Raw genomic sequence first — 19,863 nt, forward strand, 5'->3', positions numbered from 1 at the left:
CCACTTTCTTGAGTTTTTTCACTGTGGCCGCATCATCCGTTAGTGATGGACGTCCACTTCTTGGCTCATCTGTGAGGGACATGTGGCCAGTTTGGAAATTCCTTTTTCAAAAAGCAATAGCGCCATATGATGGGCAATCATCACCGTAGATTGCTTTAATTTCATCATAGATTTTCTGAGCATTGTAGGCCTAACCCTTCAAATGCAGGAACTTAGTCATGATGCGTGCCTCAATTTTCACCATATTGCAGGTTATGCACCTACTGCCCATCTAGTGCCACCTGTAAAGAAAGTAAACATACTTATGAAATCATTTTTGGAGCATAATGTACATAAGGACCGGTGATTACACTGACAAAATTTCATCGGTATAGCTCTTTCACTTCTGGGTGATGTCAAAAACTTTTGGATACCCCCTCGTATATATCAGAATTGCTGATGTTAAATTCAAAAGTAGGCATATACATTGCATGTTACAGGTATCTTCAAAATCTTACATTCGCATACCTTTAAATATTACATCAGGGAGGGGTAAACACTGTGGGTCGCTGAACCACAACTGAACCCTCCCACTCCCATTGAGCAATGCAATAACAAAATGCTGCAAGAGTAGAGATTCGTAGATACTGCGCATATATATCAGAATTCGGAAGGAAACTATTCTGTGTAACTATCAGCCGGGATTGTGACCGATTTGCAATTTGATTCACCAATTGAAACTAGCACTATCAGCTCTGCATGAAGATGGAAACTAATTAAGGTATTGTCATTTAAGCATCAAAACAACATTAAAAATACTAACTTTTGATCATAGATTCTAATCATCATGTGTTTTATACTACATCATATCGTTATATAAATAACTCATAAATGTGCATACATTTTCATGTAAAAAGCCAACACATGTCGAGAGCAATTAAGCCTAGTAAAGACTTCATTTGAATTAGCTAACGTCCGTCTAAATAATAAATGTTTAAAGCAATTCAAAGAGCTTCAAAGATTAGCAATAAAGCATTATATTAATGGTTAGTAGCATTGACAATATTTATCTGTCACAAGATTGACTAACATTTACCTGGTCTGTGCATCCTTCTTGCATGTCTATATTCTCTCATAGTCCTATTTAAATAGACTGAGGAAACAATTTCTTGAACACCAAGACCATGAAGATAGCGTTTTGTGTGGCCTCGGGACGAACGGACTACCGTTTGCAAATTCATGCCATTCTACTTTAGTGTGATCATCTATATGTAAGGGGCTGTGCAATCATTATGAGCCGGGGAGGGGTAAAACTTCCAAAAGCTTTCTAAAAATAGATTTCCCCCTCCCGGCCTGCCAAAAATCTTTGCCTTTCCCTTTGCATTGAGAGCTCAATGAGCAAAACTTTTAAGTTTAAAAATGGTCTAGATATGATAATGCAAGAGTAAATTTCCCATTTGTCAGGTGTCACATGTACAGTGATGTGTGCCAAAAGCTGCCAAAATCGTCTTACCTTCCCCTTTCGGTTTGCCAAAAATTGCTTGCCCCCTTTTTAGCTCACCAAAATATTTATTAATAGTTATTGCACAGCCTCCCCCACCACCGATATTGGCACGTCTGGGATTCAAAGCCCTTGATCGGACTAAATGATTCAGATTTGCTGAATGTTTGAGTACCGGTTTTAAGTAAACTATTAAAATTCACTTGTCAAATATATTTAAGAGCCATGCAGTAATTTGTAAGCGCAGGATAAATATTTTGCCTGTTATGTAAATCTGCAAAAGCCTAAGAGCATGCTTTAATACAACAAAGATCACGGTAATACTACAACCATAAACTCGAGTATCCCTTTAAGACGAACCGGCAAATGAACCAGTTTGCCGCCCTGAGGATTGTATTCTAAGCAAATGTGGGTTTTTAATATCTTTAAATAAACATCGAAAGGACAAGATATTTTTGTTTTTTATTCGAAAAAGGAAATAATATGCCGTCTGCTCACTCATGTCTGTACTTTTTAAGTACATGTGTAATTTCGATTGTTAGCAACAAAAGCAGGAAATTTGCGAAATATTGTCCATATGATCAGTGAGCAGTGCCTGACATAGTGGTTTCCCAAGGTACCCGCATGCCTGCGTTACACTTTCCGGTTACCTTCAATGCCTTAGCAGCCTTAATGTCTTAATGCCTTAAATGTGTTAATGCAAGGGGAGCATTAGTTCGGCACACATGAAGCTACAGAAGCAACATTCATGGTGGTGAGTAACACCTTTCACCTTAATAATTTTCGACAGCGATGAACCATTTTACTCCAAGAAATTAATTTTGAAAGGGTCAAATCATAAGCCAATAAGATTAGATTACCTTGGCAGACGAACCTAATGAAAGGGATAATTGTTTACAAAAAATGCATTGGGCATAGCAATTAAGTGGGGCATACTGGTGAGGGTCAAGTCATTGTCAAAGTCTAAGTGGGCTTTTATATTATAAATTGTATATGCATGAGTGTGATAAGGTGGAATCTCGGCAAATGTCTCAGAATACCATGCCACAGATGGAGGACTGACTGCAGTAATAATGTCCTTCGAGGTATTTACATCAAACGCTGTATTGTTTACATTGCCAAAGTTTACTTTAAACATTTACTCATGCATTTCCTTAAACTATCGCATTTCAATGCCTCGCATATTCATCTCCTTGAGACGGACGGGCTTGCGGTAGACATTGGCAACCGTTATACCAATGTGATTTGTATAATGCGTGACGTACGTGATGCTTCTAACCATTTATACATTTTGATTGATTATGTTACCCAGGCGAATATTTTGAATGCGAGCAATGTATGACAATTTCGATGTAAACATGATATACAAATTCTGACACATCAATATCTTCTATACAAATATCATTAAATTGATAAGGTTTTGTTACTGCAAACAGATCTCTTCCGCGTTGTGAGTGCATTATATGTGGCCGTCCTGGATGTTGCTCAATATCACTGGATTAAACCTTGCTTGGATCTCATGGCAAATATGAGGTAAGTTACTTGTATTCGTATTTTGATAGATAACTGTATTTCTTTTAAATGTGATGACTGTCATCACCAAGTTCATTTGTTAATGATAATTTTCGTTTTGTAAGTCTCGAAGTTTGCTTATTTATTAACAACTTAACGTCAAGCTTAAGGGCTGGGGTATGAACGTTTGGACAGTATTTATTTTGGGACATTAGAGCACATCATACATATCGAATTGCATTCTGAATACGAAGAATGTCATTCTGATATCAAATAATTTAATACACATTTTATTGCAAATCATTAAAAATTACTATTTTTGATATTTAACAGTGCTTGAAGTAAACTTTATAAATCTGATGATTTATACTTAAAGTGTATGTAGGTAGGTTGAAAAGCCGACGATCAATTGAAAATTTTGACCTTTCGTATGGAAGATATGGATTTTTTCCCAAAACACCAAAAAAAATTAGGTCTTTTTGGGAAAAAAATCCATTATGAAAGGTCAAAATTTTCAATTGACCGTCGGCTTTTCCTCCCTGCTACATACACTTTAAGAATATATCATTAGATTTATATAATTTACTTCGAGGACTGTTATATATCAAAAATTCGAAAAATATCAAATTTTTATAATTTGTCATAAAATTTGTATTATATTGTGATTTTCAAAAAATGAAACTGATTATTTGATATCAGAAAGACATGCTTCGTATTCAGAATGCAATTCGATAGGTCTGAGGTGCTCTCATGTGCCACAAAAAATACTATCGAAACGCAATAAACGCTCATTTTAGATCCCTTAATATAAACCTAAAATTTATCAACAAAGGTAAACTAAACCTTTAAAATTTTCAAAATAAGGAAATTAACATTGTTGTTTAGATGATTGATAAATTTTCAGTGTAGTTTCTCAAAATAACACACACGGGTTGCCATGCAGTGGGCCTAATTGATTTGAATTGACTTTTATTGCCCTGTGAACTTGCCCTTAATAGTTGCACATACGTTTAGTATTGTTTAGCAAATCAGCATTTTTATAAACAGCTGTAGCAATTCAGCATTTAGAGTACTCTAACCAAATAACCGTAAATTAGCAACGATTGAAAAGTCAATGGACCTCCACACATACAAGCTGTTGTCTTTTACTTCAACGCCCAATACACGAGCTTACATGCATGTTCTGTCGCTGTAGGCCTAATACTAAAGGGTCATCAACGGGTGAACATCAATTCCAAAGAGGAACCAAATGGATAATATACAGACCAGGAAGAAGGATAAAATTACTTACTGTTTCCAGCAATTTTACATATTGCAGCAATATTAAATTCTTTATAAGCAGAATACAACTCCGAGATACCCTTGATTCTTCACATTTATGTTCTTTTGTATTTCAAGGGTTGCAGTATCCAGTTTATCAGTGTTCAAGGAAAGTTCTTTGAGTTCATGTTGAACGCTATACTTTGACAAGCAAGCCAGGTTTTTTCTACACGTAGTTGCAACATGAAGGACTTAATTGGTAAGATATGAACTTTAATTCATGTTGATTATCCTGTGTATAATCATGGAATGCTCAGAAAGTAGCAATAAATATAAATAAATGTCTGAGGAATTTCGCAGTAAAAATAACAACTTTCTGATTTTCATCAGGATAATGAGAGTGTATATTAAATTCGTCAATAGGGTTTATCCGATTGTCATTACTTCACATGTGGTTATTCATTTAAACCACAGATATTATTGGTTTGGGCACAGTGAGATCTATACCACGCAGAATAGGCATACACAACAAAATGTTCTCAAACCAGGTCATATACTCTCTTAAATTTTCCGATTGAATATACATTCACATCTTTTGGACAGTACAGAAACTTAAGCTAGATAATAGTATAACAAGAAATGTCTTTAAAAAGACAACGCCACGGACGAAATTCATGTTTCATTTACATTGACAAGTACTTGGAATGCTAGTAATTTTGTGTGTGTGGCACATGTACAAATAACCGGGTGGGAAATATCGTTACCGCAAATGACATACTAGGAAATTCTCAAGAATTTTCATGTTGAAAGCTAAATTGAAAAATCTGTGCTAATTGCTAAATAGGTCTACATTTAATTCATACTTGTAACAAAGGGATCAATGGAAATAACATCCACCGAGTTTCACAACAATCCAACAATCTATATCCATACGATCTTAAGAATGTTTGCTGCCCAAAGGTGATCATAACCAATCATGACAATCCAAATATCTAATTTTTAAATAGATCGCCCTGCACTACAACGTTCACGCGGTACCTATGCATTGAACCATAAGATGTCAAAGAAATGCTAATCACTCGCACCTGTAAGATTAGAATCTTTGAAAAGAGCGGTATTGTATTTAATCTATGATTGCAAACATACACAGGTGATGAGTGCAACCTGCCTGTATTGCAAGACGATCTATTAAAAATTGTATTCATCTATGGTAGCTATTCCGATTATTACATAACTTCGACAACGAATAATATTCCTATATCTTTGCGTTACTCTCAACTTGACTATAACTAAGCATGGTCAGACCAAAATTACGGTATGCAGAAGCTACTACATTCTCTACATTAGCAACATGATTGTTACGTTTCACATTAGTTTCGTGAGTTTAGGGATGCGCCATTTGATTTTTATGGGGGCGTAGGAGTTTGAGTCGGGTAGATTGTTTTTGCCGCCGAAGTTTATTTTCAATTTTAATGTAGGCCTATAGGCAGATTAGGGTGAGGGAATTTTTTAAACTCCCATACCCCGTGCATCCCTTAACAAGCTCACGATGTACATTATAAATTTGCATTTGTCACATTTCACCTGCCACCTCAAGTGCAATGTATTATCAACAGTTGACAATGATGTGACATAAAGTTTACGTTATCTCTTGATATTTGACTGCAGTGACCCTTGGAAGTGATTAATAAACCAGTGATCCTCTTTATGATATTAAAAGGATGGAAATTAATAATGTATAAAGTTGACAACGATTAATCCATAAATTTTAAAATTTCAAGACCGCCATAATTATTTTTCTCAATCCAGTTAAATACGTCTTTGAACCAACTCTGATGATTTATTCAGATGAGTAAGTTCAGTTCCAGATCCTGAGATCCAGGCTATATAAATTGCATACAATTATTAATGTGCCATTATTTAACATCATATCATACATGTCATATGTGCATACAATGGTATTTATTCTACTGAATTCTCAACATGCTCCATCAGTCTACACGATGGATTTTTAGAGCTTTGAGTATTGCCTGTAAACTTAAATTCGTAATCATATGACGAATTTTGTTATGTGCAAACCATTTACCCGGGCATTTCACCTGGCCATTATTTCATAATGATTGTCAATTGTCATGATTGTCACATCTGCCTTCCTGAAATGTTCCCTGGATTTGTTTCAGGGCAAATATGCAATAACTTCATGATGCTGATTAAACGGAGCCATGCATAACGCACGATCTTTGAATTTTTTTTTAAATTTAATTTGTTTTGCACATTTTGTACTATCTACACATATCTGAACTTATGACATATTTGTCATGAGTTTACTTCATTTTGACTCACCCTGTAGGTGTATAGGAATGCAAAAATATATGTGTCCAACATCTCATGTCCTTTGTATGATCACCAGCTTAGGTCAAAGGTGTATGATGTAAAATGTTAAAGTTGCTCCGATAATGCTGTGTGTTAACTCAAAATCTTCTTCTCATCATAAGGAACAAAAAAGTCAATTGTCATATTTCTGTAGGGTGCATAGTTTAGGGATTATGAAGTCAAATAGATCAAAGGTCAATGACCTTTTACATAATATTCAATTTTAAAATATGTGCCGATTCGCCCAAACCTCGTTTCAAAATATTGCTCTAATGATCCAGACAAGTAATAATTTCATAATTTATGATTTTTGATTTTATGATTTTTGAAATTCTTATCGTCAGGTACGCATTTTAAGTTTTTTGCGTCCATTAAAGGAAGGTCACCCGATATATTTGGAAAATAAAATTCTTTAAAATTTATGTATAACATAAAATGTCGTTCCTTTCAAGCATTTAGGGAAAAAGAACACGTAAATGTTCCTTGTAAATGTGACTAATTCCTGACGCAGCGTGATTCATCATGATTCTGTAATAACTGATATGAAAGATCCTATTTTTCTCATTAACATATTGAAATTAGGAGCTCCAAATCGGTGTATTTCCGAAGATATCATCAAAAAAACTGTTGAATTAGTCTCAAACTTGGTATACCACAATTTAGACTAATTCAGCAGTTTTTTGATGATTTCTTCGGAAATAGGCCCTATACTGATTTGGAACGCCTGATTTCAATATGTTAATGAGAAAAAATTGAGCTTTCACCTGATACTAAAATCTGCATTTTGATGGGGGGAAAGTAGGTGGATGAGGCTGTCAATCAGGTTACCCACCTTTATAATAGAGCATGCACATATTAATATTTGAGCCATTTGTTTCATCAAAAAATGGGGTGATCAATATGGGCAAGTAAGGTTTTTGTGTTTCTTTTGTTTAAATGAATGATTTGAAACAATATCTGAGACAAGTTCTGGACGAATCGGAGCAACCATGATGCAGTTATGTATACAGTAGAATTCACCACGGCCTTTGCGGGACTTAAACCCCATTAAAAGCTATTAAACCAAGAAAACACTCATTGAAAACAGCTCAACTGATTAAATCAGATCTTCTCTGGTTGTGCACATGTGTCTGTTTTATATGTGCGGTATCGCAATGAGCTGGTATTATAGCTTCAGTTGGGTAACCGATTATAAAGGAAACGCAAGGAAACAATGGTAGTGGACCTTTGTTCACGAAATGAGACAATGGTCTGCTTTTTGTTAACCAACATTCTTGAAAATGAGCAACATAATGATTGTTGACTTAACACGGTTTGGAAATAATTTCTTCATATTTTTTGGTGTTATCTGTCGTTTACATATCCTTCCTAAAACACCAAAGTACGAATATTTCCAAACATCCAAATTAGCTAAAAATTTAGGACATGTTACAAAACTATATTTTCTAGAATTTTAGAAGAATACTTTTAATATTGGCCGGTTATTTTTCACACAGCGACGTTAACTAGGCAATGTACTATTACCTATAACATACACTAAAACACCAAAGTACGAATATTGCCAAACATCTAAATTAGCTAAAAATTTAGGACATGTTACGAAACTATATTTTCTAGAATTTTAGAAGAATACTTTTAATATTGGCCGGTAATTTTTCACACAGCGACGTTAACTAGGCAAATCCCCATACTTCTAACGTACGCTATTTGTAGAGGTCACGCGTCAATGGTAAGAGCACTGTGTATTGTGTATAGGAAAACGGACAATAACTGCAGTATACTGTGCATCCTACAGAAATATGACAATTGACTTTGTTGTTCCTTATGGTGAGAGGAAGAGTTTGAGGTATCACACAGCATGATTGGAGCAATTTTAATATTTTACATCATTATGACCTTTGACCTAAGCTGGTGACCATACAAATGAGATTTTGGGCACCTATTTCCACAATGTTTAGTAAATTTCTACAGTAAGCTATGGAGTACTGCTACTGATAAGCAATTATTTAAGGAATATTCTAAAAAATCTGGGATTTCCAAACATGAATATTCTGGAAAAATCTGGGAATTTCCAAAATTCATAAATAGACATGATATGATTTTGTTGTGATTACATGAGAGGGAATTCCCATCTTTCATGAAATAGCTTTAACAGTAAACACATATCAAATTAAATTACTCAGTGCACAATCTACACATCTCAACTGACAGTTGTTACTAATAATATCATTTCATAATTTTGGCAAAGAATAACAAAATTAAATCTGACCGATATTCTATAAAATTATTATATAGCTTTGCTATGTCCACCGTTGTCATGTTGTTATTTCATGATATTCGTACCTTATTCTATTCACAACAATAACAAGGTTTTACGTGGTTTAGTCGAGGAGTTTATATGATCAGACTGCTTACTTGGAATTAGGAATTCCAATATTACATTTGATCAGGAAGTGAAATAATCCCCCACGCACTGCAAATCGCATCATCTCTCACATGCACAGGATTTAATGGATTTAATCTTTTGAATCGCCACCATTCCAAAACCTTATTTAATATGATCAAATTGTTTATACCGAGACAATAGCATGGTAAATGAAGCATAGATGTTTATGGCATGAGGACCATAATTTAATACTATTACTATGATGAATTTTGACTCAATTTTATCTTTACTATTGCAAAGAACAGGAAATCATATAGCACAATTTTCTCTAGGCATAATCCGACAAGGTTAGATTTCCTGAAATGCTGCATGCAATTCCTCTTCATTTTTTTTTTTTTTTAGCAGTTGTTGATGACAACCTATGACCACAGACTCGAGGACAGCTTTACCTAGCAGCTCCTAGCTATCTCGTGGCGTACATTGAGCACCAGTGAGAATTTATCATGAGGATTTGGAGCATTTTAGTAGTTTCTACACCGTATTTGATAATGTTTACAGTTGCACTTCTTGGGAACATAATTGGAACAAATGCATACCATGAGTACCCATCAGCGAAAAGACTGCAAAAAGAAAGTAAGTAAATTTTCTTTCAGTACTGTCGATCACTCATCGTGTTAGTCCTCATTCATTTCATGAACATTTGGATGTATCGATAGATATTCGTATGTCACTTTGAAAAACCAATCAATACATGACTGTATAGAACCATAGATAGAACTGAATTTGGGGCAATATCAAAGACCCTAGATACAAAATCTACCATTGTGCACCATAGACTATTATGTGTACAGTTTGATATTGCCCAATAAAATTGAACATGTAGGCCTTAAACAAAGGTAATAAAATCAACACACGTATATAATCTTCTATCAATAATGAAGGACCCTAACCCTAACCCTAACCTAACCCTAAACCTAACCTAACCATAACCCTATAATATAGTATAATTCTAACCCTATAACCATAACCCTAATGAAATAAGGTTGTGGGGGAGATTACTACGCATTGTATTTTTACGGAAAAAATAATCGCTTGATTGAAATTATCAAGTATGATATTCATTCATGTATTTATATATTTCATAAGGAATTTTTGAAAGCTGACACAATAATTTTTGCAGGTTCTTTTCTACAATATATTTTATTTTTGATTGAACACTGTTAATTGAAAATGTTGTTTAATCCAATTTTAATAAATGTTGAGCATACTTTGTATGAATATTAAAATATTGGTGCAATGTAATTAATCCCTGCAGAAGAGGATTGTATGTCACAACCAAGTGTCTGTCTATCATTTTATCAATATTGTGTTTTCACTACGGTAAAAATAGAATTGCTATAGGCATGATAGGGTACAATATCCGATTATCCAGCGCGGGCCAAGACCTTTACGGTGACCAGTTAGCATCTTTTTTCAAGCTTTTATTTTCAAGTTCTCAAAAGGGAATTCACGGCGTCAAATAACAGATACATAGTATTTTGCCATCCATTAGCCTTTGTAACCCAGTAATTTGGTCGCCCATGATTTGGTTCTAGTATAAAAGTGAAGTATTATTTCAAGTTTACATTAAGGCAGGTCGGAGTGGAGCATAACAGTGTTTACTCCCATACATTGAGACAAATAAAGCTGACACACAAGAGGAATCTAATGGGTACTATAAAGGAGATCTCAAAGCTTGATATTGGGGGTAGTTTCCGCCTCGTGCACGACTTTTCTCGAAGGGGAAAACGCCAAAAACTGTTGTTTTTATATATTATTGGCCTTAACTCAAGAAACACAAGACCTATTATTGACTTCCTTGATTCATAAGATTAATGTATTAATATTAAGAAATACACTGCAAATGCTTTCAATTGTTAAAAGTAAAAAAATATGGCTCTAACCATACCACTCGCCTTATCTCCATTTGGAACCTGGAAGTGTACTTACTGAGTAAGTACCACTTAGTACTGACAATTGGTTTCTTGTTCGGAGTCAGTCTGGGTCGGGGAAAGAAATTCACGGGCTCAATTGCTGCCGCGACCCTGAACTACTAATTTGTTTCAAACGAAACACTTTATACAAATTTACTTCAAGCACATTACATATTGCAAAGTTACAGGTTGCACGGGTTTTAAGTTATTTTTTAAATAACTAAAATTATTATTTTAAAATAATTAAAATAAAATTATTCCCCAAAACAGAGGTAACACCTATCATGCCTATTAAATTACCCATTTTCAGACACAATTGATAAACTCTGCATATAACCAAATACCTTTATATTTGAATCATTTAAGTGTATACGAGGTATTGTTGGTCGAAGCAGCCATTATTCATTATCTAAATCAATATATTATTGAAAAATAACACTTTGGTGTTTTGCAAAAGTTCATTCTACAAATCATATACTTTGAAAACTTGCTTAATTTATTGTTGTTAATGAGTTATGTATGTTTTACAAAATTGTTGTTGTTTCAGCCCTCTTTACAACATAACTCAAGAACCACAGGACCTATACAAAAGTATGTCTGTGATATTTGAATTCTTCTACAGGCTCGCTAGGAATTGAGCAATGCGTTTTTTGCTAAAGCTCACTACCATTCGCAAGATGCTGTGAACTACTTTTTTCTGCTGCTTCGACCAACAATACAACGTATACCCTTAAATCCAGAAGATGTGGTAACAAGTAAATTGCATGACTGCGGCATTTGCTACTTTTTTAAATACCATGTGCCCTTTAAGGGATCTAAAATGAGCGTTTATTGCGTTTCGACAGTATTTTTTGTGGGACATGAGAGCACCTCAGACCTATCGAATTGCATTCTGAATACGAAGCATGTCTTTCTGATATCAAATAATTTTCATTTTTGAAAATCACGATATAATTCAAATTTTATGACAAATTATAAAATTTGATATTTTTTCAAATTTTTGATATATAACAGTCCTCGAAGTAAATTATTTAAATCTAATGATATATTCTTAAAGTGTATGTAGCAGGGAGGAAAAGCCGACGGTCAATTGAAAATTTTGACCTTTCATATTGAAGATATGGATTTTTTCCCCAAAAGACCTAATTTTTTTTGGTGTTTTGGGAAAAAAATCCATATCTTCAATACGAAAGGTCAAAATTTTCAATTGATCGTCGGCTTTTCATCCCACCTACATACACTTTAAGTATAAATCATCAGATTTATAAAATTTACTTCAAGTACTGTTAAATATCAAAAATATCAATTTTAATGATTTGCCATAAAATGTGTATTAAATTGCGAATTTCAAAAATCAAAATTATTTGATATCAGAATGACATTCTTCGTATTCAGAATGCAATTCGATATGTCTGATGTGCTCTAATGTCCCAAAATAAATACTGTCCAAACGTTCATACCCCAGCCCTTAATAGGATTATCATCCATGGAAATTCATTTGATTTGAAAAGTATTCATGATGGTATTTTTTGAATGCAATATGCACATTGCAATTCGCTCTACATTATAATAATTGTTTAATGATTAAAATAAACTCATTCGATATTTACTCCGTGTTTATCCAGGCTAAAAGGGTCTATGTGGAAGAGGGAAACAGATTTGAAGATACATATAAAGATCAAAGAAAAGAAGGCCACTCCCAAGTTGCTGGTTAATACTATTACAATGCATGAATAAAACAAACAATATCGATGTTTCAGCCATTGTTAAAATTTTTATCAATTTGATTGGAATTTAAATAATGTTTATCTAGTCCTATATGCAATTAATATGAAGTATGCTTGGTGTGTTTTGTACGTTATCGTATAGATAAACGTTGTGATGAACTACTTGCAAGCCAAACAGAAGTAAAGTGCGAGAAACGGTTACAACATTGCTGCAAATCTGGGAGAAAGTTCGTGAAGAAACCGCTATGTGCTACAACCAGATATGGAATAGGAATGGTATTCTACAACCCATGTTCCTTACATTACATCAGATGTTTATATCCTGAGATATGCTTTCTCAAAAGAGACTTGAGTCACCAGCATTGTAGACCATATCAAGGCAAGTTTTTTAATGCCATTATTCTACCTTGTTTTTATAGAAATCAGAACAAATACGTGATAACTTCCCAAGGAGATATCTAGACAATAACACCTCTGGGTTCACTTTTATATGTTGTGCTAACCCTAACTTGATACACTTGATGAGGAATATCATAATTCGTACTGTTTGTTCTGTTTAAATGCGGAGGTAGTTAGACATATGGTTTGGACTTATTTTGTGGCAACTTTGGCCCTTTTAGCCCGCCTTTTAGTGCACTCAACTTGTTTACAACTTCAAATGTGATTGCATTCCAATTATTTACGCATTATGTACCAAGGATTAAGAAATGCGTAATTACGAGTTTAAGTTAACAGCCGCGTGTATATGCTATAAATATGACGTCACAAATTATTGTCACGCTATAGCTCAAGTGGACTTTAATTATAGGCCCGGTTCATACTTTAGACGTCGAATATTCAATGCAACAAGTATATTCGTTATTCAATCTATTTTCATTGTACATTTAGTCATTTGTAACTTCTAACGAATGTTTGTTGACGTTGACGTAATATCGATAATATCAAACATAACTATTCGACGTCAAAATCTAATAGATTGTTCGTCAACAAACATTCGTTAAAGAATACTAAATGATTGAAAACAGACTGAATAACTAATTGTTGTATGGAATATTCGACGTCAAATATAATTATGAAGTATGAATCGGCCTTCACACTGGCTGAATCATAAGACCAGACAGTCATGCGTCATGTCTGTAGTATTATAGTGCATCCACTTCGCCTCTGTACTGAAACTCGCCAATAATGTAGGCCTACGTAGGGAGACTTTACAAAGTTTAGCATTTGATATAAAACATGACCATCACCATCATATACTGATATTTTTCAACCAAGGGGCTTTCAAATGATTCCACTACTAGTCATTACCTGTTTTGGGAATAAACATCCTTCTGAAAAGGCCACTTCAATCAAACAAAATGTGTTTTCTGAGATAGTGATCTGGAATGAATGTAACATTTAAAGGGTTATAGCCCGATCGCTAATAGCCTCATCCCCAGAACCCCAGGTATTACCCGAAGTGGTATAAATTTTGGAATCCGAAAGATACTGTTTTTCTCATTTACCCTGTGAAATTTCAGGGCTCAAAGATATTTAGTTTGAATGTTATTAAGGAAAAGTTGCACCTTTTTAGTCAACCAATTAATTACTACACAGTGTTCCTATGGGGCTAGAAAATTACATTTTTAGCTCTCATATCAAAATGAATTGAAACACCGACGTGAAACTTCACAGATGGGAATTGGTGGTAAACGCCATTCAATCAAGAAGAAAACTTTATATAGTTTAGAAATCGAGCCACCCCCTTTAAACATGTCAGCAACTGAAACATTTCGGTGAACTGTAAATAACAACCTCACGTGACAAATATGCATGACGTCTTTTCTGTAGGTTAAATGGCTTATAAGATATACCGTAAGCATATTCAAAATACGAGTTATAAACTCCTCGCCAAAAAATCCCTCCATTAGTTAACCTGTAAGATTCCACACATGAAGTGTGGGGAAGGTGACAGTTTTTGTAGATTTTTTCATTACCCCTGCGTAACCAAATTATGACAAGTCAAGAAAATAAAGCGGCAAAAAAATAAAAAAAGTGTACCAAAAATATGTGCTACAGTATGGACCATTCAAACATGACAAACGTCAAATAGCATCATGTATTATTAATTTTAATGTCAACTTAGAAAACCAAATGTTTGGTGTAAAAACTTAAGGAATCTGATATTAACATTTGCGCAGTATTTTTGTGGGACTTGAGAGCACATCAGACATATCGAATTACATTCTGAATACGAGGAATATCCCGGGGGAATATCCTTCTGATATCAAATAATCTTGATTTATTTGAAATTCGCGATGATATTTTTGACATTCAACAATTTATAAATCTAATGATATGTTCTTAAAATGTATGTAGATGGGAGGAACAGCCGTACATCATTTGAACATTTTGACCTTTCGTATTGAAGATATGCCTTTTGTTCCAAAAAAGACCTACAATTTTTACGTCTTTTGGGGATAAAACTTGTATCTTCAGACTTCAATAATACGAAAGGCAAAAATTTCAAATGATGGACGGCTTTTCCTCCCAGATTATACTTTAAGTACATGTACATATCATTAGATTAATAAAGTTTACTTCGATGACTGTTGAATATCAAAAATATCGAATAATTTGCCATAAAATTAGTATCATATCGCGAATTAAAAAATAAAATCAAAATTAGTTGATATCAGAAGGACATTCCTCGTATTCAGAATGCAATTCGATAGGTCTGATGTGCTCTCATGTCCTCTTGTGTCAAGCAATAAATAAATAAATAAATAAATAACTGAAATAAATAAATAAATAAATAAATACATAATTGTAGTCCAAATGGGTAATTAAGACTAGACATAAAAGACGCATGGAAGTAAGATTTTGAAAGAGCACTGGAATTAACCGATGTAAGCTCCTCCCCCCCACCCCACCGCCCCGGTGGAGGGACTTAAAACAAATGACCGTACGAGTATTCTCCCATTTAAAGGACCCCCTTCTTTTGGATCGCACAGTTCTGAAAGACCTCTGTATTTGACCAAAACCGTAATGATAATTGAGTTTAAGGCGATTTTCAACCAGAAGTCAGGAAACACCCTTGATTTGACAGATCGCAGCTCCGAAAGACCCCCTTTTACCGATTTACCGTCAGATAATAAAGAACCACCATTTCTAATTCCACGGAGAGCATACCAACCAAAATTATGATGTGCCTCTCCCCATTAGAACTAGACCCTCCCTAGGGTCCATGGAGAATGACTGGTAATGTAGATTATATAACATTAAATAAACCCGATACATGGACCCTCCCAATCTGTAGGCAAGTTGCCTTCCACTTCCCAGCATTTTGTGGGAATTCACTTTTACCGATCCTGGGTCAGACGAGTTTTTTTATATATCACGTCCGTGGTCTCACTGTCTTGCCGTTTGTGTAAGCGGCTACTTAGCCTGACCAATCAATGTAGATCTCAGCAAGCAAGGCGATATTTGAAATTGGTTTTCATTAATAGTCTATTGATAATAACCAATGCGCGAGTTAAATGACAATAGAACTGGGTCATGCATGTTATAGCGCGTGCCTTCCATATTTGAATTGACAATAAGGCGGGGCTATCATAATTGACGCAACAGTCACGTTACATAGCTTGATAATTATTTGGAAGGGAGTTAACTATCAAAATGTAGCAGTCTCGGATTAGGAGAGCTATTATAAAAAAAAATAAACCAGTTGGTCTGTAGATTAATTGAGTTTTCGTCGACACCCAGTGCTCTAGGAGCCTATAACTTTGTTGCTGGTAATTAGGGCTTGGTGGTGTGTTGGTATTATTCTTTGGAGTGAAGGAGAAGGTGGTTTTAGCTCTAATTATTTACCCAGAGATGGAACCGAGACTGTGGGACAGTCTACCTTTGAACCCACGATAGACAAGTCCTCTCATTCCTGATTGCCACATAGTTTGCTGCATGGGTAAAACATCCGTAATCGTTCCTGATTGCCACATACATGACAGAAGTGCGTACACTGTTAGAACACTGGGGAAAACATCTGCTGTATTAAACATTTTAGTCAAATTGGTTAAATTTCACCCAACATTGGATAAGTTCACTCATTTTTTCAGAAGTGTACCCAATGTTTGTTAAACGTTATCAAACATTGTGTAATAGCGGTTGAGAAAATGGTACTTTTACCCTAAAAGTACCATTTTATCAAACCGGTTTTAATACCAACGAACATCGGTTTACCAGATAAAAAAGGTCAAATAACATAAATGACATGTAACTAATCCTAATCCATTTGTCATTAGTCATGTTTGTCATATCGCGCTTCAACAGGAGCTAACCTGAAAAAGGTTGATAACAGACCCCTTAAACATATTAAAGCTGTCAAAAGATTAATTCATATTTTTAAACACTTTTTATATACTTTCAGTTATGACCCAGGAGGAACCACCAGACATACCTTGCCATTCATTTATAACGACAACCCAAAGTACCACAACTCTTCCGTCCACAACAATTCCATACGAGGGAGATGAAATCACTCATCCCGCAACACTGACAGAAACATCCAAACCAGGAACAGAGAAATCACCATTGTTACAAACACTGATGAAAACGCTTCCTCCAGAACCTGACACGTCTCCTAAGAATGAGCTCCTAAGTACCACAAGACATTTTCTACCTCCTTTTCGAACATCTAAAATACCATCCAACCTAATATCATCATCGACCGTATCACCTGTAATGAACAGTACTACCTCAGAGAAGGAAATTTCTGACGACATTGAACCATTAACCATTGTTGCAGATGCTTCCACTGATATCACACTAACTCAGTCTACGTCAGTAATTACTACATTTGCACCAACAACAGTGACTTCCGAGTGTGTGGAAGCTGCTAACAATGTTACATTTGTTGTTAGAGTGTTGGATGCAATGTTCGTCATGTATGAATCAAATGGTAGAACTATAAAACATGCACTAGACAAAGTACCAAGTAGAGACAATTATCAACTTATTAACAATTGCTCTTCGCCACCACCACCTTCATTTCCGCTGTGTAGTTTTCCTACTATAAGAGGAATATCATAATAGTTTGAATAGTTTTGCATTGTATTTATATATTTTCTATTGGATTTTGTGTGAGAAGATATCGTAAGATGATATCGTGAGATGAGCTGCATCTGACATGCGTGGAACTCATACTGCATCCAGAATGTTCAATAAACAAACACGATAAATAACTTACAATTATTGATTACCTTTTTCACCCTGATATGATGTGGCAGTGACGTCAACGCGTTCATGCGCCCATAGCGGCGTCTTTAAGCGCGTGGTTGTGTACGCCATCAGCGCTTTGATGTTATAGTAGTGCTCGGTGGCTTTGAGAAAACGCTACCAGAATAGTCGACTGCAGATCCGTCGGATAACGCTTTTCAATGGGAAATGAACTTTGCTGCTTGGATGATGTCTACTACCTCCATGTTCCGACGGATCTGCACTCGACCGGCCTCCTAGCGATTTGAAGCTGCATCCAATGAAGTGCGAACTGACGTCACTGCTACATCAGCGTGCCAAAAGTATCTTGGCTTGCAAACAACTTATTTGTCGATATTGTAATGTATTAAGTTGTTATCAAGAATGCCAAATTTTGTTCACCTAATTTTGAGTCGTTCCTTCAGTGTGTCAAAAATTGCTTGAGCTCTCCCTCAATTTTACCCTCCCGGGAGTACAATATTAATTAGTGCTTGACCACTTATTAAGCCAAGGTACATAGGGACATTCCTCTCTTCGAGAGTATCGTCGTACTACATGTATGTGCAGTGTAAATGTGGACGAGCGGGAAAATCATTTATTTTCCCCGGACCTTTGGATGAGTTTTTAAAATCAACAATGTCCATCCTGGCAATAAGATGCATGAGGTGACACCGAAACTGAAAAAGATAATAATGCGGATGCGGCACACCAATATTAATTATCATATCAGACGTGAATATTGCACAGTCATTTCATGGCAAAAGCTCCAAGCCGATTCACTTGTTGCCTAATTCAGTATCGAAGTTACGTAATGTTACTATGTCAACGGGATCACGCGCTAGAGTAATGAACCACGATCGAAATGATCACCACATAAAGTATATGGCACTCGAAGGCATACCAAAGTAGCGTGATCCGGTAACCAAGAGAATTACGTAACCACTTCGATGCTGAATACACCTATCCGACTTCGCCATTACTGCGGTGTCCCCGATGTAAAACTGCGGTGTCCCGAGGTCGGGGGTTCCATCCATTATTTATTTTGTGCTATATAGTATTGTACCCGGGAATTGTACACAACAGTGATATTCAATACACAATCATGAGTATTGAATTACGAATTAAATCTCCCGCTCTGGTACATCTGTGTTGCCGTCAATAGAGGGCCAAATACAGTAAACGCTTCTCGGATTGGTGTATAGGGCCTAATAGCTTAAGGGCTGGGGTATGAACGTTTAGACAGTATTTATTGTGGGACATTAGAGCACATCAGACATATCGAATTGCATTCTGAATACGAAGAATATCCTTCTGATATCAAATAATTTTGATTTTTTGAAATTCGCAATGTAATACACATTTTATGGCAAATGATTAAAAATTGATATTTTTGATATTTAACAGTACTCAAAGTAAACTTTATAAATCTGATGATTTATACTTAACGTGTATGTAGGTGGGATGAAAAGCCGACGATCAATTGAAAATTTTGACCTTTCGTATTGAAGATATGGATTTTTCCCCAAAACACCAAAACAAATTAGGTCTTTTTGGTAAAAATCCATATCTTCAATATGAAAGGTCAAAATTTTCAATTGATCGTCAGCTTTTCCTCCCAGCTACATACACTTTAAAAATATGTTATGAGATTTATAAAATTTATTTCGAGGACTGTTATATATCAAAAATGTGAAAAATATCAAATTTTAATAATTTGTCATAAAATTTGTATTATATCGTGAATTTCAAAAAATGAATATTATTTGATATCAGAAAGACATTCTTCGTATTCAGAATGCAATTTGATATGTCTGATGTGCTCTCATGTCCCACAAAAAATACTGTCGAAACGCTCAAAACGCTCATTCCAGATCCCTTAAAGAACAAGAAGACAAACTGATGCATATCTTTCCTGGCTAG

The 19,863-nt window shown here is 35.1% G+C and overlaps 1 protein-coding gene across 3 annotated transcripts; it reads left to right on the forward strand.

The window, feature by feature from the left end:
- The first annotated feature begins 669 nt into the window (after positions 1-669).
- Positions 670-18,152, forward strand: LOC140149150 (uncharacterized). Of its 3 annotated transcripts, none has more exons than XM_072171335.1 (6): positions 670-760; positions 2,917-3,013; positions 4,391-4,511; positions 9,417-9,644; positions 12,854-13,090; positions 17,117-18,152. In XM_072171335.1, exons 4-6 carry the CDS (start codon positions 9,515-9,517, stop codon positions 17,776-17,778), a joined length of 1,029 nt encoding a protein of 342 aa, XP_072027436.1. In that variant the 5' UTR covers positions 670-760; positions 2,917-3,013; positions 4,391-4,511; positions 9,417-9,514; the 3' UTR covers positions 17,779-18,152. The 3 variants fall into 3 exon arrangements, with proteins under 3 accessions (XP_072027436.1, XP_072027437.1, XP_072027435.1); XM_072171336.1 differs by lacking the exon at positions 670-760 and adding an exon at positions 2,050-2,234 and having other exon boundaries at positions 9,414-9,644; XM_072171334.1 differs by lacking the exon at positions 670-760 and adding an exon at positions 2,050-2,234.
- Positions 18,153-19,863: the final 1,711 nt, after the last annotated feature.

This window comes from Amphiura filiformis, chromosome 3 (assembly GCF_039555335.1).
Source record: "Amphiura filiformis chromosome 3, Afil_fr2py, whole genome shotgun sequence".
Taxonomy (NCBI): Eukaryota; Metazoa; Echinodermata; class Ophiuroidea; order Amphilepidida; family Amphiuridae; genus Amphiura; species Amphiura filiformis.